The sequence below is a fragment of the Saccopteryx leptura genome, chromosome 9 (genome assembly GCF_036850995.1).
Source record: "Saccopteryx leptura isolate mSacLep1 chromosome 9, mSacLep1_pri_phased_curated, whole genome shotgun sequence".
NCBI classification, from domain to species: Eukaryota; Metazoa; Chordata; class Mammalia; order Chiroptera; family Emballonuridae; genus Saccopteryx; species Saccopteryx leptura.
Genome location: NC_089511.1, coordinates 26,019,393 through 26,042,813, shown reverse-complemented (window position 1 = coordinate 26,042,813; position 23,421 = coordinate 26,019,393). Strand labels below are relative to the sequence as shown.

Sequence of the window (23,421 nt, the reverse complement as noted above, 5' to 3'; positions counted from 1 at the left end):
AGGACATGAACAGACACTTCTCCCATGAAGAAATACAAATGGCCAACAGATATTGATAAAGCGTCGACCTGGAAATGCTGAGGTCGCCGGTTCGAAACCCTGGGCTTGCCTGGTCAAGGCATATATGGGAGTTGATGCTTCCAGCTCCTCCCCCCTTCTCTCTCTCTGTCTCTCTCTCCCTCTCTCTCTCCTCTCTAAAAATGAATAAATAAATAAATAAAAAACTACAATGAGATACCACCTCATACCTGTTAGATTAGCTATTATCCACAAGACAGGTAATAGCAAATGTTAGAGAGGCTGTGGAGAAAAAGGAACCCTCATTCACTGTTGGTGGGAATGTAAAGTAGTACAACCATTATGAAAGAAAGTATGGTGATTCCTCAAAAAACTGAAAATAGAACTACCTTATGACCCAGCAATCCCTCTACTGGGTATATACCGCAAAAACTCAGAAACATTGATACGTAAAGACACATGCAGCCCCATGTTCATTGCAGCATTGTTCACAGTGGCCAAGACATGGAAACAACCAAAAAGCCCTTCAATAGAAGACTGGATAAAGAAGATGTGGCACATATACACTATGGAATACTACTCAGCCATAAGAAATGATGACATCGGATTATTTACAACAAAATGGTGGGATCTTGATAACATTATACGGAGTGAAATAAGTAAATCAGAAAAAACCAAGAACTGCATGATTCCATACATAGGTGGGACATAAAAATGAGACTAAGAGACATGGTCAAGAGTGTGGTGGTTAGGGGGGGGGAGAGGGGAAGGGGGAGGGAGAGGGGCACAAAGAAAACTAGATAGAAGGTGACGGAAGACAATCTGACTCTGGGTGATGAGTATGCAACATAATTGAATGACAAGATAACCTGGACATGTTCTCTTTGAACATATGTACCCTGATTTATTGATGTCACCCCATTAAAATTAATAAAAATTTATATAAAAAATACTACTAACCATATACAGGGGTGACAAAAGTAGGTTTACAGTTGTGAGCACAAGAAACAGAGTTTATTCTCGTATCATTATTAATTTGTACTTCTTCATATGAACTGTCAATCCACTTGTGCCCACCCCTGGGTATGTTGCCAATGATAAAGTCAATCTTTCACATGAAAGATAGAATTTGGAAAATTACTGTCTGTCACCATGAGTTTGATACTTAGACTTTCCTGATGACATCAGTCAAGTTATTAACTCAAGTTTCTTTCCCCCAGACAGAAATAGGTACACTGAAGACAACAATGCAGATCAATTCCCCTACTGTAACAGTAGACATCTTCATTCTAGTTTAAATTAAGTGTATACAACTCTAATGGAGTCCAACCAAGGCAAACCTATGAAGGGTGCCATCAGCCACAGTGGATTCCTGAGCACATGGTTTTAGGGACAGACTGACTATAGCTAATCATGATGTTGCCAATGGCTGTCAATTTCTGTCCAGGTCTGCCTTATCTGAAGGATAGCAATCTATAATAGATAAATCTCATAAATTGTGGTAACCAAATTCTACACTTCAAATCTGAAGGAATTACTAATGGATAGGGTAACTTTTGATTATCATTAGCCACATTAATAAATAACAATTCTAATCAGAATATCCAATTGTTTTTATATTTTGCTCTCATCTCAGAAAAGCAATCAGTTTGAATTACTATAAATATCTCTACTGTCTGGTGACAGGCCTCTTGTTTAAAGAAAGATATTGTGACCAATGTCGGTGTGTGAAAAACTGATGAAGATGTTACAGAGAGCAGTCTGCTGCGATTATAAAATAAAGGTCGACCTCACACTGGCCCGGTGAGGAGATCCAGTGAGAGCCATGGATAAACTCTGGTTCTACTCTGCCCCATGCATGTGACTTAGATCTTTTAATTTGGGGAAGATGTTATGTCAGCATTTGTGGTGTCCCAGGAAAACCTTCATTTAACCTGTTATGCAAACAAAGCAAAAGATGTTCTAAATAAAATATGGCCAACTACTTCACTGCATGACACTGCCATTTTCTACATGCATGTGTTTGTATGAGGAAATGATGTAGCTTTCTCTCTTTCTAAATCTTACTGTCCATATTTGTGTAGCCTGGCCAGAAATGCTCTACAGTATCTGGGTCACCCGTTTTTCAATGTCTTATTAAGTCAATTTCCCATCTTATATTATTCAGTGTTTGCAACTGAAGAAAAGATCATCGGAAATACAGAACATTGGGGGATTATCCAATTTGAAAAATCCTTAAATGGATTAATTACTGTTACACTGTGGGTGCAATTTATGAGTAGCTAGACAACGGGTGAAGCATTTTACCACAATGCTCCCAGATGGAGGAATGCACAAGAGGGTGATATTCTGTGATTTAGCAGATAAATGGCACATGGTCCCAGACAACGCCGTCTGAGTGTAGATGGCCATGACCAGCTGCTCTGCTTCTGAGGCTGAGTCTCTGCTATGATTAAGAGCAGACACCAGATCTGTAGACACTGGCGAGTTCCTGAGCTGCAAACATTCTACACTGTCCTTCTCTGCTCTATGCACTTGAGTCAAGTGAGAATGTCACAGGTGACCTATAGCTGGCTTCCATTCTAAAATAACAGAATGATGTATCAACACACCTGTCCCTTATTCTGTGAATCTTGACAATGATATTTGCCCAAAGTAACAATATTCTAAAGAGTAAATATTATGTTCTAACACTAGGCTTGATTATATATACAATCACTCTATCTACCTCTCTCCCTGTATCTGTATCTCTCTATATCCATACATGTTACATGTACTGCAAGTACCATCATGAGACCAAGATAGTTGGTTCGACTAAGAACTCTGTTTTAAAGTTTTAAAGCTGCCCTGGCCAACTGGCTCAGCGGTAGAGCATTGGCCTGCTGTGTGAATGTCCTGGATTAGATTCCTGATCATGGCACACAGGAGAAGTGACCATCTGCTTCTCCACCCTTCCCCTTCCTCCTTCTCTCTCTTCCTTTCTCTCTTCCCCTTCTGCAGCCATGGTTCAATTGGTTAAAGCGCACTGGCCCCAGGTGCTGGGGGTAGCTCCATGGAGCCTCTGCCTCAGGCACTAAGAATAGCTTGGTTGCAAGCATGGCCCCAGATGGGCAGATCTTCAGCCCCAGATGGGGGTTGCCAGGCGGTTCCCAGTCAGGGCATATGCGGGAGCCTATCTCTCTATCTCCCCTCTTCTTACTTGGAAAAAGAAGAAAAAGAAATGTTAAGACTGAAATGCTATAACTTTAAATGTGTTTTTACCATATACTAATAATATATTAATGTATTTCTTTTAGACATGCTGTTATTAACAACTCTTCTAACAGGGTTTTGTTTTTGCTCCTTACATGACTAGCAGGGGATCCTATTTTAGGTATCTTTAATTTATACATCATGAATTTGATAAAGGAAAAGCAACAGAAACAGCAATGGGGATATTCACATCCTCACAGAGATCTGACCGGTACTGTGCTGTCTAAATAAAGTTCTAACTACTTAAAAGAAATTGAGGTCTACATGAGTAGTGGTATAAAAAAATAAAACCAAACAAAGTCCACCTAAGTTGCCCAAACATATAAGCAATCACCTTATCTGGTAATGCAGTGAGATAATTATTTACTTTTATGTCCATATCATGTACAGGGTGTGGAGAAAAGGTGAGCCACTGAACATTTCAATAACCTGATTAATAACATTCTTAAAATCATTAATCTGGAAGAAAAAAGTTTATTATGGGGATTGGTACTGAATAAATTATGTCTCTGAAAATATACTGTTTCATTGCCAGGAAGACATACTTAAAAATTTTTTTTTTGTTAGTTATGAACCATTTTATTACATTTACCTAATAATTTATTCAAATACAATTAAAAATGTAATATTTATTGACAGTAGCATCTAAACTGTGGAGATGTCTGTTTTATTAATCATCAAGGCAACATAAAATATATTCTCTAAATGTTAATCTCAGGCTTTTCTAACTTTACACAACCCTGTGGAATCGTGATATGCCCAAGACGCCACCAAAAATGGTGCTTCTCAGCTATGCTCAGAATCACCTAGGGAATGCAGAGGGCCACTTTCGAGCTAAATTATAGCTATTATAACACAGTTTAGCAACTATTCTTTAAGTGTGGCACTCCAGCAAGATGATCGATTATTTATACTGAAAATCTCCAAGGAAGAGAGAATTAGGAATTCTCCATGAGACACTCCAGTACAAATATCAAACTGACCCCATGAACAGGATTCAGTGCCTAACACTTGGGATGCTCTAGAAATACTTTCTACAATGCTGAATATTCACCATTACTAGCAAAGATAGTAAGAACCAGCAAAGAACTCATTCATACTTTCTATTACCTCCAATTACTGCAGAGTCACTTCTGATAGCATTAGCTAGGGGTTCTCTGTTGTCTCTTGTTCCAGAATGATCTGCAGTTAAAGAACAAAAATAAATAAATAAATAAATAAATAAATAAATAAATAAATAAATAAATAAAAAACGAAAGAAAGAAAGAAAGAAAGAAAGAAAGAAAGAAGGCAGTGATATAGGCAAGTAAAACGAAGAAATTTTGAAAAACATAAACATTTTAAACCAGAACACAATGTAGGTCTATGTGGAATCTCTTTTATTTTAAACTCAAGAAATGTGAACTGCAATGTCCCACGTGCAGAGAAAAGTGAGAATGTGGAAAAGAAATGGGAAAGAGAACAGAGAGGTAAACAAAACTAATGTTAAGGAACCATCTCGAGAATGTATCAAAACATCAATACCGGAAGATTTTTAAATCCAGTGGGCAAGCTGTGTTTGTGAGCAGGAAAAGGAAGACCCATACACCACCTGCAAAGGAGTGTGTCCTTTCCCTTGATGTGGCATCAGTGCCGGCCTGGGCCACACAACTGGACTCCGTCACGTGCCCTGAGACAGTGATGAGGGCTGGGCGGCTAGGGTGCAGCGCCGCCTTCAGCGGGGCCACGTGGCCGAACTGCACTGCAGAGAGACAGCCCTGGAAGCCGTGAGCACCAGCCAGCGCTGTCTCCTGGTCAACATCACCGTGCTCTGCCAACACAAAGAAACATGTAATATTAGTAATGCCAGTGCACACAGGGGCACATGTGGATGCTCTAGGTCTGGTAATGCAATAGCTATGTATACATATGGTCACTGTGTACACATACAAACATATATGATATATACATACACACACAGTGACTAGATTCTTTTTTTCTTTTGTCTCCATTAAAAAATTCAGATTAAGTCTTTCGACAACAATTGGTGAGACTCACTAGGTTAATGAAGGCAAGATTTTAAATATGGCTAATTAAATATAATATGACAAACTCTCTGGAAATGAAAGAAGCCTCCATAAGAATGTGTCAAGTAGTGAGCAGATGAGGGTTTGTGAAGATGTTCTTGTGTAGTAGAGGTTACTCCCCCAATTTTTAGGGACTCCCCCTAATTACTCATACAGCAGAGAGAACTTTCATATCTCACTGCCTTTGTCCATTTCACTGTCTCCGTATCCCTCAGGCAGAAATATCTGCAAGCTCCCTATAGATAGACATATACCCCTCAATTTAATGAAAGTTGAGTTAATATGGCACTACTGTGGAACAGAGATTGGCTTGGATGTCAGAATGTTAATTCATAATTTTACAGTGAAGAATGTATTTATATTTTATCCTTGACGGGCATGAAGTCTAAATAAGTAAAATTAATTGTAGAGTTTTAGAGTTCAAAGGCTATCAGACTCCAGTGTACCCATCCACCCAACATGACGGCTCACCCCTGCGCTGCATGTGTGCAAACACAGACCACATTTACTGGCTGGTCTTTTTAAAAAATAATATAATAGATATTAAGTATTCATTAAGTGCTTATTATGTGCTTAGGCACTGTTCTAGGGATTTGCATTTTGTATGTAAACCTTACATTAGCCATGAGTATCTTTTTTCAGTCCGATAGACAACACACTTAAATCCAAATTGTAGTGATTTGCCTAAGGTCACACCGTTGGTGTTTGGTGCTGGACTTCAAACCAAAAGCTTCTTTTATTTATAAACCACGTTTTGACTGACGGAGTCTTTCCTGTGCTCTGCTCATATCTTCTGCAGTGGCTTTTACTTATTGTATTATTACTACTTTTTGGCTGGAGAGCTGCTATTCTGGAAGTAACTCCAGGCAACTCAGCTCTGACTAAACTGCCTTGTCACATCAAGGTTTCTAAAAGACACCTCCTTTTCTCCATTCTCATTCACATTTTATACCTAATAATATTGATAAAATACTGATGAAATGCTCAGTATCATAAGACTCATCCACTATAAAAAGAAATCAGGAAAGTAGGAAGATGACGTCACTTTCCTGTTGTGGTGGCGGATGCGGTATTTGGCCCCAGTCCTTCTAACTCTGGGGCCACATTCTTGCCACCAGGCTATCCTGCCTCACAGCACTGAGAGATGAGCACTCTGCTGCTCACAGGCTAGCCTGTCAGCTCCTCGAATGTGCAGGGACCCTCACACTCAGCATCACGTTGCTACATAGGAGGCAATTCATCAGTGTGGATAAAACAGAGAACTGACCGTCCGACCATGCAGCAGTCACTCATGTGAACGGCTGTACATTCAAGCACATGTATCATATTTTTAGAAAGACACCATTCTTGCCAAGGAGTTTCTTGGGTTTTTTTTTTAAACTTTAACAAGAAATGAAAAGGAGCCCTGGCCAGATAGTTCGGTTGGTTAAAGAATCGGCCTGAAGCACAGAGGTTGCTGGTTCAATCCCGGGTTGAGGCACATACAGGAACAATTTGATGTTCCTCTCTCTCTCTCTCTCTCTCTCTCTCTCTCTCTCTCTCTCTCTCTCCCTACCTCTCTGGCTAAAAGCAATATATACAAATTAAAAAGAAAAAGAAATGAAAAGAAAATACTTTAACAGCCACATAGCCAGAACAGTGTTTTCCTCCTTTCTTCTACAAGGTTAAAATCGTGAATAAAGTTTTATAGACCTTTAAAACAATCTTGCCTTTTTAATTAAAAAATGTAAATAGGTAAGACTCACTCTGATAAAAATCTGATATGAGGTGACTCTTAAAACCTAGACCTTCAAATCAAAAACATTTTATCTATTATAAATTATTGCATAAGAATTTTAAACTATAAAAGTTAAAATGGACAGTTGGTCAATTAATATTATTGCTTAAGAGCTAAAAGGGCACAGGAAGCAAATTCCCTGCAATTCAAGCACCTTAGACCCCAGCATGGGAGGCAGAAAATAAACAGAGAAGAAAGGAGCTCATGAAAATTCTACAAAGTGATAATGCTATGAAGAAGTAAATTAGAAAATGAGACGGGACGGATCCGAAACAGAACTTGATCTTGATGCACGAGGTGATTTTTGTGTCTATGTTCAATGAAGGAGTCTTTCCCTAGCCCTATTCTTTTACTAGTCTGTAGCTGTTACTCCAGCAGTTACTGGCTTTTACTTTATTCTCAAAATTTGCAAGGTTCCCTGTGATTTAGGCATTTTTATCAGATTGTTCCTAGGTGTGTGTCTTTCCTCCCTTCCTCTGAGTAGATCTCGACGGGCCCTTTTAATATGCAGACACGAGGTTTTCTTCAGCCTGGAAACCATCCTAGATTGTGCATCAGATACTGTGCCGCCGCCCTTTTATCCTTCCGGACAGCCGATTATTCATGTTGGGTCCCCTCTACATATTCTCTAGGTTATGTTACTCTGCCTCCCAGTTTCTATCTTTTAGGACTTATTTTTTGTGTTGAGTCAAATGTTCCATTCGCTTTATCTTCCAGGTGAACAAGTCAAGCATCAACAAAGATCATTCTCACCTGCTGAGTGTTATAGTCTGGAAAAATCAAAAAGTAAAACTCTTTAGTTCCTCAAGGTCTTTTTGTTACTTTGCTAGAATTTGCTTCAAGCTCTTATTAAGTTTCATTCAGAATGCCATCTGTCCCCCAGAGTGGCTTTATTTTGACAGGGAATGATTCTGGTTGCTTTGGCTTCTCTCGCATTTTATAGCTGTTGAATCTTCATAAGCATGGGCTGTTTTTCTCCTCTGCTAGCTGATCTCAGTTACCGACTACTGGAGGTGGCTGACACTCAGAGAAGGTAGACAGGGTAACCACCCACGTCAGTGAAACCGCAGGACAAAGCACCCATCCAACCTCGGGACAGAGATGAATCAGCCCAATTTCAGATCATCCTCAGTAGGATTCAGGAAGTCCTCAAATGTCAGGTCATTCCCTTTTTTGGCAAAGAGGGAAAATGGACACACTGATGTTTCCAATGCTGACTTGCCCCCCACGGGATCCAGGCATCTGTGCAAGCCAAGCCATCTCCACATGGGAGGGGGAATCCACACAGTGCAGAGTCTCCCCCCTGCCCCCCGAGACTCTTGTGGGCCCACCCCCAGACTCTCTTCCAACCAGAAAGCAGAGTCCCACGACACTTTCTCACTGGCAACCTTCAGGTTCCCTATTGCCTGCATGGAAGGGCCAACAACTCCTTGTTTTGGAAGTGTCGCTGTGCTGTAACGAGAATTAGGGTGAAGGGGAACTACAGGACTTTGTAGCCCGCGCCCCAGCATTAAGTCCGAATGAAATTAGCAGCCATATTCAGTTGCTCATAGCAAAGCTGGCCTTAGAAATACAGAGCACCAGCTATCTGCACTGACACTTGTGCTAATAAAGCCAATGAGCAAAAGTAAACACCTTTCCTGACACCTGACTCCTGAAATGCCAATACCATGTCAGGGTAGAACTGGGGTGGGGTGGGGGCGAAGATAAACGCCTCCTGCTTTATATAAATCCTGATATGACTATTATGATTTGGATGTTTCTGGAAATCAAAATAGCCATTTGACTGTTAAATAAAAATTATTTTTATTTATTTATTTATTTATTTATCTAACAGAGACAGAGAGAGAGTCAGAGAGAGGGATAGACAGGGATAGACAGACAGGAACGGAGAGATGAGAAACATCAATCATTAGTTTTTCGTTGCGCATTGAGACACCTTAGTTGCTCATTGATTGCTTTCTCATATGTGCCTTGACCGCGGGCTTTCAGCAGACCGAGTAACCCCTTGCTTGAGCCAGCGACCTTGGGTCCAAGCTGGTGAGCTTTTCCTCAAACCAGATGAGCCTGCACTCAAGCTGGCGACCTCAGGGTCTCGAACCTGGGTCCTCCGCATCCCAGTCCGACGCTCTATCCACTGCGCTACCGCCTGGTCAGGCAAAAAATATTTTAACAAAAGATTTTCTTTACCAAGAAAAATGGAGTACTGAGGAATTAAAATTTGTATAAAGGGTCTTTTTATTCCTGTTCCTAGAAAGGATATGCCGTTAAGTGGAAGAACAATGACAAGGAGTGGTTCATGAAACCCTTGGTGCTTCTCATAACCAAAACAAAAAAACAAAAAAAAAAACAAAAGCCAACAACAAAAACAACAACCATAAACAAACAAAAAAGATAAAACAAAAATAAATAAAACTCAGGAAACAAATCTAAGTAGTTTGGTTCTATCTATGAAAGGGAGCCATCTTTTAAAAGGCTCTCAATATCTTCAATCTATAAAGATAAAGCTAAACAAGACCTGCCTGAAAACGGTGTGTTGAATCACAGAAGAAGCAGGGTTAACGTACCGCCGGCCGTCTTTGCCATTACGTGCAATTACAATATGGACGCAGCGGCAAAAAAGAAGAGTTAGTGGAAAAGCACAACGGCAGAGCAGGCGGCACAGACCGTGTGGGTAGAGGAGCAGTGCTTCAGAAAAAGTATTTACTTGCCAGCCAGACCTGCTGCTCTGAGCTCTAGCCTTAAAAACCTGATTAATCCAAAAGTTATTTATTTAGATATTTATTTAGCGATTAGGTATCTCGGGTAACCTGTACTTCTCTTGTGCTTTCGGCACAGCCCATGTCGTCTTAAGTGTCATATGACCAGACCTTTCCAAAATCACAGTGTCCTGAAGCAATCCAATGACACCTTTCTCATGGCTTCCCTTGGCTCTGAAGCAGGTTGTACGTGAAATGTCTCTGAGACGGGAGTTTGTTGTGAAAGCTCTTCTGAGGAGATGAAGTAGACATCCCCTTCCCCCGACCGCACACTTTATTTACATCTGGCCTATGTCTCCACTGCAGAAACTGAGTTACTTCCTGGCTCTGCCGCCTCAGAAGAGATAAATGACCCCTATGGGTCATTGCCTCTAAATATACCAAAGCTATTGCTCAGAATGAGTAAAAACCATCTTCAGGCTTTTAGAAAACTCTCCTAACATAAAAAACAATGCACGAACAGAACTCATAACTTAATTTTACAATGAGTTTTGGATATAAAGAGAAAGCATAATGCGGCCTATAAATATGGAAGAATCTGAACCGAGTTGATTCGATGCAGCCCGGTTCTTCCCGATGCTGCCAAAACGCATCAACACAATTTTGTTGGTGGTGTCCTTGCACCATTACCTATCTGTAATAAACAGTCATTGTAAATTACACTCCGCCTCGGAACAATGATTTTTCAGTCATTTTACAATAGATTAAATTATGTCATTATTCAAAAATATGGGCGCATTCTCCATGAGAGGTTTTATGCCTCTTCATGATTACGTCATGGTCTTGAGTTGGTTTTTTTTTCATGTGACGAAACTGCGATCCAATAAAAGCCTTTAAAAATTAGCCACACGACTTTATTCCTTCAAATTTCCTTTGATTAATTACATCTTAGAGAGATCTCTTTTTATATAATTTTCAAGTAAATAGTTCTTTTAAAGGAGCGAGCTGAGGAGTCATCATCTTTGGCGTTGGTTCTTCACACATTCTCAACCGCATCCTTAACAAGGAAACCACGTGGGCTGTCTGTCTTTTCAGAAGGGGGGGCCACACTGGGGGGCCCTTTTCTTTGTCCTCCAGTGCTCATCTGTACAGATGAGGACGAACTGTAGGAACAATTTTTCACTCCAATCATCATTAATGAGCATTACTAGCAGACATCAAGGAAAGAGAGTAATTTTTATGTAACAATATCAAATTGTACTATGATGGCATAGAAACGTCTCTAACCCTCTATTACAATTAACAGGCAACTCTAGCAGAATTCGGTTTCACTGATCTTATTCTGACGAGTCCTGCAGATCCTAAGACTGACCTGTCCAGGATCTCTCCACTGTGGCTACGCCTGCTTTCCACCCCCGAGGCCCTGAATCCACACCCCTGTCGATTCCTTCTTCTGTCTCTCTCCCATCCATGCCTGTTCAATAATAAATTCACCCGCACAATTGTGTAAGCCCCCTACCATGGCTTTATTTCTTACTTAATCTTGGTGCAGGTACATTTTACAGCATGTCCACAATTGAAGAAATAAACAACCATCTTCTTTTTACTTTAGACAACATTCTAGTGTTACCATTGCATGAAAGTTTCTAGATTTGGCAGCTGATAAATATATCATTTGGGATTTGCGACTTTGCTTTTATCATTTGGTAGTTTTTGAAGTGTCAGGGGAGCTCTGTGTTTTAGGATGTCTGATGGCCAGATGAAAGTGACGGGGGTGAGAGTACTGTCAAAGGGGCCCACCTGCTCTTCCCACCAGGAGCACACGCTTGTGATGATGTGTGACTCTGACAAAATCCTCGTGTCTACCTTATCATTTGCTCTACTATTAAAATCAGATATAAAGAGAAAATGTAATGCGGCCATCTCTTTCAGCATCGTGAGTGTTCTTTTGATTTGAGACATGACACTTCTGACCTGTGCTCGTGTATCCTGATGGGGAGAAACAATGGCTTTCAGTTTCTAGGTCTGGCCAGTTTAGAATAATACAGCCAACTCTCTGAAAATGACTCAAGCAGAATGAAGTTACACCATACACTAAAGAAGTCTATGACATTTTAGTTGTTAAAATATTCAAAAATCAACTCGATGAATATAAACTAGGATTTTTAAGTAGTTTCTTACAAGAATAAAGTCACGGTGTGAATTGAAGATAGTCCATGACATTTTAAATGTTAAAATATTAAAAAATCAACCTGCTCAATTAAAAAAAGAATGACTTTCTGTAGTTTTCTTACTTTTCTTGTTCTAAACTCTACTTGTCTTTTAAAACTTGCTTTTAAAATAACCAGTCCATTATCTTAAGAGGGATTTCCCAATATATTTACAAAATCACAGTGCCTTTAGGTTACCTGGGTCATTTTTCCCCTCACCTTTAGGAACTGAAACAAGTTTTACATAAAGGATTTCTGGCATACTGGAGACTGTTCTTACAGCTCATCAGTGGAGACTGAGCGGATGTCCCTTCCTTGCTGACCACACACTTTATTTACATCTGGCCAACGTCCCCACTGCAGTAACCTGAGTTACTTCCTGGCGCTGTGGCATTGGGAGAATGTGACCACTACCGGACATCACCTCTAATATATGGCCGCTGCTCCTCAGAACAAGGAAAAGGAACCTCCCGCTTGGACTTGGATCATAAAACTATTCTAACATATAAAATTATGGGACAGCAGAATTCAGAGCTTAATTTTATAGTGAATTATAAATATGAAAAGCAAATTCAATGCACCCTATTCATGACAGGATGATGTGCTTGTCTAAAACCTTTATTTATTTTTTGCACGATAGCTCCCAGCTTAATACATTATTATTGCCCAAGTTAGTGAGTCCTTAAATATTTAAAGTATAGAGAATGTTTCCATGTCGTCATAGTACCGTTTGATATTATTTCTTCAACTCTACCCTCCTTTCTAAATATCTGTTACCAATGTTTGTTAACAGTGAGAGTAATCTAAATTTAACCCGTAGTGCTTCCTGAAGTTAAGCCAGGAGTGCTGGAGAAAGTGGGAGCGGGGAATTCTTCCCCCGTTTCTGGGTTTCCCTCTGAAACGGCAGTGGGTGGTCATGTCCTCCGGTCTTCAGTCGAAAATGGAGGCAAATTACAACTCCAAGAAAACAAAACAACTAGTCAATGTTTATATGCTGTCCCATTAAAGGAAATGTTCAGAAATTATAAAATGATACAAGTATTGTAATTTATTTTAATTTGGAGGTTGTTTTGAGTGTATTTTATCTAGAGCAACATAGGTTATATTACACAATTAGATACAGAGCAACATTTTGTGTAATGATTACCTGTATGCTCATTAACCCGAAGCTCTGTGGGGGCAGAGGCAGTATCTACCTGCTGAGTGACATTCTCTGTGTCACACAACAGGTGGCCACCAAATATGTGTTAAATGCATCAGTGAGTCAAATGGACTTACAAAAATGAAGGGCAGATTAGATAAACAGGTCAATAAAAATGTGTGTGTCTTGCAGACCCAGGGCCCAGTGCCGGGCTCTGCAATGCATCAGCACACTTGGGCCAAGACTATGCTTCCCACAGGCCTCTCCCAGCCAGTGCGGTCACAGAAGGGGGTCTAAGGCAGGCCATTCTTGGAAAACATGGGACTTCTGATTGCTGACTGACTCAAGAGATCCCCATAAGGCGTGTACACTACCCAGCGCTGCAGAGAAGTCCAGGACACTTCTCACTGTCCCTCTCCCTCCCCATCACTGGAGGCAGAGTGGGCATGACTAACAGCAGCGCTGGTCTGCAGAGAAGTCCAGGACACTTCTCACTGTCCCTCTCCCTCCCCATCACTGGAGGCAGAGTGGGCATGACTAACAGCAGCGCTGGTCTTGGTCAGCACCTTCTCTATTTTCTTTCTCAAAAGTGTTCCCTTAGTAAAATCCTCACATGGTTAATTTTGTCTTGTCAACCGCTTCTTGGAGGACCTAGACTAACATAATAAGAAACTTCAAGATTGAGCAACTCCCTGGAAAATTAATAATTTCATTTTAGCATCTATTTTACTATAAGTTAATATATTACATTAAAATACAATAATATACTACATAACATTTAATTGTAATGTCATATACCACGCTCTGTTTGACCATAAATTATTAGTCTGCTTTGAATTACAAATGATTTGAAGTCAGCATGAGTCCTTGGTCAAGATCTACACCTTAGGCACAATAAATTCTTTCTTACACTTTTAAGAGAATGAGGAGCAGTTCATTGCTGAATTTGGACTTTGATCTTATTTTTCAGCATGCACAAAATGTTTGTGAATAATATGCTATTCTTGAATAAAATCATTAATATCTTTAATTCCACACTAATCTCCCCTTTTAATTTACAGAAAGGGAGACAAATATTTATATAATGAATGTTATTCTACTGCTTGGTTAATACAATCCTTCTCATAGAATGCAGATCAGTTTCCCATTTGTTTTACAATACATTTAACATATTTCTACTCACAAAAATATTTTCCACCAGTAACTATGGCATTAAATTTGAAGATGTTATTCCTTCAAAAATATGATTTTTATCAACATTAGACATGATTGTTAGAATTTTCTATCTTGTATTTTACATTTATTTTTACGTTATGCCTCATTCTCAGACCCTGATAACACTCAAGAACTCTTGAGCTGAGGATTTGTCCTATTTACTTGAATTTTTTATTACTCTAATTGAATTTATATAATGTACACTATGAAACACCCTTGGAATATTTCAGTTAAGTGTCCCCGTGTCTCAGTGGGACCTTGTACATATATTTCATGCCCACTACAGGGCGCTGGGGGAACGCCACGGTTCAGGAGTGAGCCTTGTTGCAGGGCCGGCAGCTGGGCCCTGGGTCACTTAACTCTCCTCCAGTAGGAGGTCTGTAAGGCACATGCTTATTGACCCCTGTTTGTCAAATATGCTTCTCATTTTGTAAGCCTATTTGGCTTACTGATTTTGGTGCTCCTCATAGCACTAGAAAGCCTATAAACATTTGTATACTAACTATTAACCTTCTCGAGGGCCAATATTTTGATCATTCACCCATGGGTTTAATCAAACAGTCTCAAGATTGTGAGATTATGTACAGGGAATGGAAGGAATGACTAATCAAGTTACAAAGCATGAAAAAGGTCAAAAAAATTGCTTTTAATCCATTTACTAGATTGGATAAAACAGGTTTCCTGTTACTGCTACCTTCCTTCCTTGGTATTTTTGAAGTGTGAGGACGGTATCATGTTTCATCACGCCAGAGTGGCATTACAAAGGAGAGAGCTTGCTCAGCCTGCGGGAAGTCCCTTCTCACCATTACATATACCCTGAGAAGTACAGCTGCTGCCCTCATCACTCTCTTCATAATTAAAACAAGGGAAGAGATTTCTTTCGGCGTGACGACTTGCAGGTGTGTGTAGGTGTGTGTGAACCTGTGTCCGTGGAACAGGACTCTGCTGATCCAGGTTTATGCATCATAAGCAGAGGAGAGGTTGTTTCTTTTACTCACCTGAAATCCTGCCCAGTACAATAGATTTGACTGCACTGAATTCTGTACCTGATGACAGGTGGACTTGTCTCCTTGCATTCTCGTCAATCTACAAAATTGTTACGTGAGATTCAAAAAAATCCAAATGGTTGCCGTTTTGTTGAGAAGAGGACAGGAAACAAAGGAAGAAAAAAAAAGAGATAAAATAGGCAATTTGTTAGTACGGCCCCAAAGAATTAAAAATCATTTTTTTAAAGATACCACTGCATCCCACCTTCTACCCCTTAATCACTTTATTCTTCTCCACTGTATAAAAAAGACAAAATTGTTTCAGCCAATATTGTTTTTTTTACTTGAGTTATTCAGCTAAGAAATTTTCCTCTGTGCAGAGGGATGAAACATTACTGCTTTTCTTCAAAGGCTCATAAAGTAAATAATTCCACTTTCTCTGCTGTGACTCACTTAATTTCTTATATATTCTGATATTGCAATAATTAATTTCTGTGCTGGAATTATGGCTACATTTCGACCCATTCGAAGTAAACTGGTTTCATTAGAGCAGTGACAGTCCCACCAGTAAACTAGATAGTATTTGCCTTCCAAGCAGTAAAACAAATGAGGAAAGTTTGTATATGTAAGTATCAAATCCTAATAATATCTTGAACAGAATCTTAACCCTTAAAAAACTCTGACCACATTTGGTGGTCTGCGTCTGATCTGGCACCGAAAGCATGTCCTGTTCCTACCACTCTTTATCCGTTTCTGCTGGAGGTCCTTCATGTTGGCAAGTCCTAACTGTAACCGCTGCTTCTCCTGGATGTACTAAGTTACCTCTACGAAGACCAGTCCTTCTTCTCTGTTAATCTCGATGTGGTGAAGTTGCCCATCAGCCACGTTTATGAAATCAAAGGTAACAACATCAGGTTCTTGATATCTATTTAGCTTGTATCTGATCTGCAAACTTCCTAAAGGAGGGAGGAAATGATATTTTAGTTAAAATTGTATTTTTAAGAAGTACTCATAAAAATTCAGAGTATGTTTTTTGTTATTTTGTAATTTCTGGAGAACATCCACCATCTTTTATTTGGGTATATCCTTTCATCATAATTCCTAGAAGTCAGTTTCTGTGCAAAATCGCACTAATTAAAAAATCAAGAACAAGCATGTTGCTAATAAGTAGTGTTTTTCTTGTAAATTGTTAATCTCCCCCCGCCTCCACCAGAAGACAATATACAATTAATCAAACACAAATCTCTGTACTAGTTTCTAACTTAAAAAAAAAAATTCAGACTCGGTATTATAAAGTGCCAAACCATTGTGGAATATTATATTAGCATTCTGTTTCTATACTCTCATTTGTTTAAAAAGTATGTCTTCCACTACTGAAATACAGCTAATAGAATTAGTATAAGCAAACGTGGTTTTACAAAATATGAGAGATATTTTAGCCAAGTGGTCATGGTTATAAACTTTGGAATGAAATTAGGGTAAAAATGAATGGTTTTAAGCCAAACTTGCTATTGGACTTAATAGTACTCAGTTGTCTATAAAAGTGTCAATTAATCTATGTCACAGAAATATCTTCCAATTTAACAAAGAAAATGTCCTAACATAGATAAGCTTTAAGTTCAAAATGTATACAGAAAGGATAAGTATACTTATCAAACAACATTATTTTTATTATTGGTGTTTGGTGCCCTTCGGAAGCCTTATTTGATTTAGTTGAAATGATAAATTCACATATTGGTAAATGTGTTTATTTTCTTCACACTAAGAATATATTTATAAAACTGTTCACTTTAATCAGGATCCTGGGACGAGGAAAAATGGCAGTAAACAGTCTTCTGTGACAAGGCTTCTGGAGCATCCATATCCTAATTCACCCGCCCTGACACGCGTCAGTGTCCCAGCACACCCCATCACTATTTTATCGCCTATAATTAGCATCGGCAGATTATTTTGCAGACATTTCCATGTCCACAGCACTAGTTTGTTAACATTCCTTCAAAATTCTGTACTTTGATATGAAGGAAATATTCATTATGTACAGAGCAGCATCTTATTTCAAAACAAACCACAGACCTGATAGAATCACGAGGAATAGTCAAGTGCTTCTAGCAATAAAATATAACCAATATTTTATAGAGACAAATTAATATTCACATAGGATATGTGTAATTATCAAAATCGTGAAGAGATAAATGCATCTTAATTCCTTTAAATAATCCATTCAGATTAAACGTATAGGATAGTACGGAAAAAAACAATTGAATACAGGGACATAGGCACGCCTTTTCTTCCTGTTTGCAGTCTGAGGAGAAGGACAGGAGAATGATCCATATTATTACTGATATAATATGCTCTAACTCAATCTCCTCTCTCTCCCCTGAAAGGCACTCACCATTTTTGGCGATGATAACGGAAAGATACTCTTTATAAAAAGAGCTCACGTAAAGCAGTGAGCTTGGTGTCCGTGCTGTTCGGAAGCTCAATGTGATCATCTCTCTGCTCAGCTTCACATCACCATGAAATGAAGCCGCCTGGGAGCTGGAATTTTTACTTAAGGAATAGTTTTCTTGAAAATTGTAAATCACGGATGAGCCGGACCCAAAATACGCAGCGATCTCTGAAATGATACACGTGTTTTATGTTAAAAAAAAAATGCCCAACGATCTTGTTTGTTATGTTAACTGATATTTTTTCATTAAAAATAACAAATGATATATCAAATACCCTCCCCCACCAGAATTAAGTAACACTGAATTAACAGAGCTTTCACGGTGGTCGATGTAAAGACTTTACGTTAGAATCACATGCAATTAATTCACTGGTTAATCTTATAATTGAAAGCTTAATGCTCTCCTGAGTTTAGACCCTAAACCAGGCCTCTGGGCTGTCACCTCCCTTCCCATCCATTTTCCTAGTTAAACTTTAAGTCCTATCTCTCATTTTGTAGCTGAAATACACTAGTCTTCCTGTATTGGGAAAAAATGAAATTTGAGGACTCTGACTATCTTCCAGGATCAACAGGCAGAAAATTTTCTTTATGCTTAAAGACTTACTCATATTTATTGAGCACTACAATGAAAACGCTAAGTCTACCATTAACGGGAGAGAGGAGAAATGGGCATGTGTGTAGTGGTGATCAACCTAAAGAACTATCCAGCCTCTTTTAATACAAAAGCAGAGAACTTTACTTATATGAAATTAATATCCCAAATTCCCCCACACATGCGTGCACACACATCAAATATATGTGTATAAAATAAAGACGGCAGCAGGAAGGACTTTAGAATCCATAATCCTGCTTCCTTCCATTACTAGACAGGGTCAGTTGCTGGATATGAGTTGTAGATGATGCTTACAGGTAACATAGCAATGTTTCCACTTCCTTGGCATTTCAGGAGGAGGTTTTTCATTTTACCATTTTTATTATCTATAATATACTTTTTTTTTTTTTGTATTTTTCTGAAGCTGTAAACGGGGAGAGACAGTCAGACAGACTCCCGCATGCGCCCGACCGGGATCCACCCGGCACGCCCACCAGGGGGCGATGCTCTGCCTCTCCGGGGAGTCGCTCTGCCGCGACCAGAGCCACTCTAGCGCCTGGGGCAGAGGCCAAGGAGCCATCCCCAGCGCCGGGGCTATCCTTGTTCCAATGGAGCCTTGGCTGTGGGAGGGGAAGAGAGAGACAGAGAGGAAGGAGGGGGGGGGGTGGAGAAGCAAATGGGCGCTTCTCCTATGTGCCCTGGCCGGGAATCAAACCGGGTCCCCCACATGCCAGGCCGACGCTCTACCGCTGAGCCAACCGGCCAGGGCCTATAATATACTTTTTATATTCGATATAATATGTGGGGACAGAATAACACTTCTAATTGCACTTAACAAGATGAACCAGAAAGCATTTCAATTCAGAAAACGAAGACATCATCTTGTGACCAAGTAGTGTTCATTCTAACTTTATATGTGAAAAATCTTCTAAGATGATAACAGCAGTGTGTGATTTATGACTACAGGTTGACTTTAAATTATAACTTATTCCTGATGAAAAGTAGAAGGCTTAAAGAGTGCATTTCTGACAAGTTTTCATTAAATAATTCCAAATGCATTTTTTGCAAATTGGAGGTGGCTTCAATTTGGTACCAATTTTTGTTAGCCTCCTTTCTGAAAAGGTTCACTAACCCAGAAACACTTAACTAAAGCAACTGAATTGAATTGGACGACAGTTTTCTATGAGAAAGTATGGAAGTATAGCAAATGTTTGTATATTCAGAGATGTCTGTCCAGAACACTTAATACTATACTCAGTTCTTTTTTCTTCCACGATGTAGATCAGTGAACAAGACGAGCTTAAAAACATTCCACTATTTTACTTCACAACCAGATATTCAACATATCATAGAGTAAAATGCCCATATTTTATTACATATCAATATTTAATTAAAAGGTATTTATACCTGACCAGGCATTGGCACAGTGGACAGAGACTGGGGTGCAGAGAACCCAGGTTCAAAACCCCAAGGTTTCCAACTTGAGTGCAGGTTCATATGGTTTGAGCACAGCCCACCAGCTTGAATCCAACCAAGGTCGCTGGCTTGAGCAAGGAGGCACTCAGTCTGCTGCAGCCCCCCAGTCAAGGCACATGTGAGAAAGCAATCAATAAACAACTAAGGTGCCACAACAAAGAATTGATGCTTCTCATCTCTCTCCCTTCCTGTCTGTCCCTATCTGTTTCTCTGTCTCTGTCACAAAAAAAAAAATAAAAAAAAAAATAAAAAGGTATTTATATTCCTGGAAAAATATGTTTGAAAAATGCAAACAGGCCCTGGCCAGTTGACTCAGTGGTAGAGCATCAGCCCTGTGTGTGGATGTCCCAGGTTTGATTCCTGCTCAGGGCACACAGGAGAAGAACCCATCTGCTTTTCCATCCCTTTCCCTTTCACTTCTCTCTCTCTCTCTCCTCCCCCCCTCTCTTTTCCCCTCCTGCAGCCATGGCTTGATTGGAGTGAGTTGGCCCCAAGCACTGAGGATGGCTCCATGGCCTCTGCCACAGGTGCTAAGAAGAGCTCAGTTGCTGAGCAATGGAGCAATATCCCAGGTGGGCAGAGCATTGCCCCCTAGTGGACTTGCCAGGTGGATCCCGGTCAGGGTCTATGCAGAAGGGAAGTCTGTCTCTCTGCCTCCCCTCCTTTCACTGAATTAAAAAAAATGAAACAAATAAAAAAACCCACAACACTTTCTAGATTTTTCTGCATTGTTGGCTACCTTCATCAAAAATAACAATAATGCCTTTAATGATTTTAAAATAGAGAACTGCCCCAAGAAGCAGGTTGTTGACAACCGTATTAAGAACATCAGTATTGGATAGGAAAAAAATCAGATTAAACACCTAACATTTTAAGACATCTAGAAGCAACATTAAAGAATTTATAATTAATAGACACTTTTTAAAAACTGAGGTAATTCTAAGTAATGAAGTGTGAGTAGACTAAAAAAGTAATTTGCTAAAAACAAAATAGAACAACAAAACCAAAAAGAGAAATGATAATATTTTTGTTTCAAATAGCAGCACAGACAGTAACGGATAGACATTCATAATGCATATGGTTTTCCTGTTAAGGTACTCCATGCCATGCTTACCATCTGCGCAGAACGGCCCTGTGTATGCAGAGAGGGTGCAGTCACAAGAGAACCCACTGGGCCTTTCTCTGCACCTCCCTCCATTGAGACACAACTTTCCATAGCTGCTGCAATGCCCTCGACAACCCGGCTCCACTCCAGGGGTCACCTTGGCTCTTTCCTCAAGGTCCAGCGCCAGCCCGTTCAACTGCAGAGACCGGATGCAGCCCAGAAAGCCTCTCTGTCTGGTGGCCGTTCCACCTACAAGGGAAATACTGCAAATGGAAACACGTTCCTAGGTTTTTTATTCAGGATTTAAAGACCAAACAAAACTGAGGCCTCACAGAGAGTGGCCAGAGAACAGCAAGAATTTGAAGAGCAAAAATATAACTTTGAAAGCACAATTTGTAACAAAACATTAAAAGAATTGAAAAATAATTCAGTTTTTTTTCCCCTAAAGGTGAGTTTGTACACATTTCTTTTTAAAAAATATTTATTAAACTCTTACACAGGAAAGTTATTTTCTAATTAGTTAAACAAAATAAAGGCTACGTCTTGCTTTGATTCAAATAACGAGATAAATTGATGTTCTTATGTAGAAACTAAATTTCTTTTTGCAATTTTAAATAAGAACATATTTGTGGGTAAGTGTGGTTTGTTCTTCGTATTGAAAAATGCTCCTGATTTTTAACTTAGTAGGAATTATAATGAAATCCTTGAGTTCTTCTAACTTGACTGTGCACTGATGTGGTTTTGGTTGGGCTTTTTTGGTTGAATTTTTTCTAAATGTTGGTCCAGCATTCATTGTTTTAAGCTTAGAAAGATTCTCAACAACATTGGGAAGGAGACTGATGAAGTAAACAGTGATACAACATTTATTGAATAATATACAATAATATGTACTTATCAAGTCACCCTGGAGAGTTTTAAAAGTTTGGACAGGATCAGACCCCCTTATCCTAAGGCAGAGGTTCTCAAACTTTAAGGAAAATGAGTACTGATGTCTGGGCTTCGTAAAAATGTAGATTCAGGAAATTACTCCAAGAAATACTGATTGTGTGGGCCAGAAATAGGTTGTGAATCTAAACACTTAACAATCCTCACAGGTGAATCACTTCAACACCACATTTTTTTTCTTTATTTATTTTTTCCTTTTTTTTTTTTTTCAGTGAGAGGAGGGGAGGCAGAGAGACAGACTCCCACATGTGCCCTGACCGGGTTCTACCTGGCAAGCCCACTAGGGGACAATGCTATGCCCATCTGGGGCGTTGCTTCGTTGCAACCAGAGCCATTCTAGCACCTGAGGCGGCAGCCATGGAGCTATCCTCAGTGCCTGGGGCCAACTTGCTCTAACTGAGCCATGGCTGCAGGAGGAGAGGAGAAGAGAGAGAGAGAAGCAAGAGGGGGAGAGGTGGAGAGGCAGATAGGTGCTTCTCCTATATGTCCTGACCGGGAATTGAACCCAAGTCATCCATACACAGGGCTGACACTCTACCACTGAGCCAACCAGCCAGGGCTTGAACACCTCATTTCAAGCACTATCCTAATAAGAATGTAAGGTCTAGGTGGACTTTCACATAAATTTGTGCCCAGAAATCCCATAAATTAATGCTCAGAACCTGAAATGGCAAAAGAGTACCCTAAATTACTGGGGTGATTCTACTGAAAGGCACTTAGATGGTCATGGGACCTTTTTAAAGGAGCCTCATCTCTGGATAGATGAGGCTGCCTCAGCAATAGGACTCTGTACATATTCTGTAGACATTCACTCCTCCTCCCTGTTCATTCAGCTAGCTCCTAATCTAGCTTTGATTATGTAAAACCTCCTCATCTTCAGAGATTAAACAGGGTTTTGTTTTGTTTTTTTTGTATTTCATAAACAAAACTTGGCCAAAAAAAAATCTTCACTATTTCTCACCATCTACCAGGCTTTAGACCTTACCCATGGATTTTATATGTGATCAGTTTCCCTCTATTAGAGCATATTCAGTAAGGGCTGCTTTAATCACACTGTATCCCTGGCACACAGAAGAGTGCCTAACCCGTAACAGCTGTGCAGTAACTATTTATAATAACCAATTAATTAGCAATTGACATTAATAATAACTAATTATTAATACTCAATTTATTATATATTAATTAATGCAGTTGTTAATTAAATTGGATTATACCTTAGGACTGGGAGATGGGGGCTTGGTACTTCAAAGTTTGAAGAGAAAAACACCTTTTGTTGCACAAGGATGTTTGGGTCCCTAAGACTGAGAATGAGGATAAAATTCAATGGATATAGAATACAGAATAAATCAATTTTTTATTTTTGGATAATGAAATATCATGAAGAGGAAACTAGAAAAACTAAAAAATTTGCACTCGTGATAATAAATAACACTCTTTATAAATCAGATTCATACACATGATGGTCTCTATTCAAACAACTGTATTTAAAT

The 23,421-nt window shown here is 39.5% G+C and overlaps 1 protein-coding gene across 3 annotated transcripts in view; it reads right to left on the bottom strand.

Moving 5' to 3' along the window:
- Window positions 1-23,421, bottom strand: part of CNTNAP4 (contactin associated protein family member 4) — a 313,756-nt gene that overhangs the window by 5,673 nt on the left and 284,662 nt on the right. For all 3 annotated transcript variants that reach the window (XM_066349003.1, XM_066349002.1, XM_066349004.1), the window contains 6 exons: window positions 20,996-21,235; window positions 17,757-17,981; window positions 16,187-16,320; window positions 15,377-15,464; window positions 4,862-5,080; window positions 4,381-4,452 (listed from right to left, as the gene is read on the bottom strand). In XM_066349003.1, the coding sequence (XP_066205100.1) occupies window positions 4,381-4,452; window positions 4,862-5,080; window positions 15,377-15,464; window positions 16,187-16,320; window positions 17,757-17,981; window positions 20,996-21,235 (978 nt within the window). The remainder of the gene's footprint in view (window positions 1-4,380; window positions 4,453-4,861; window positions 5,081-15,376; window positions 15,465-16,186; window positions 16,321-17,756; window positions 17,982-20,995; window positions 21,236-23,421) is intronic.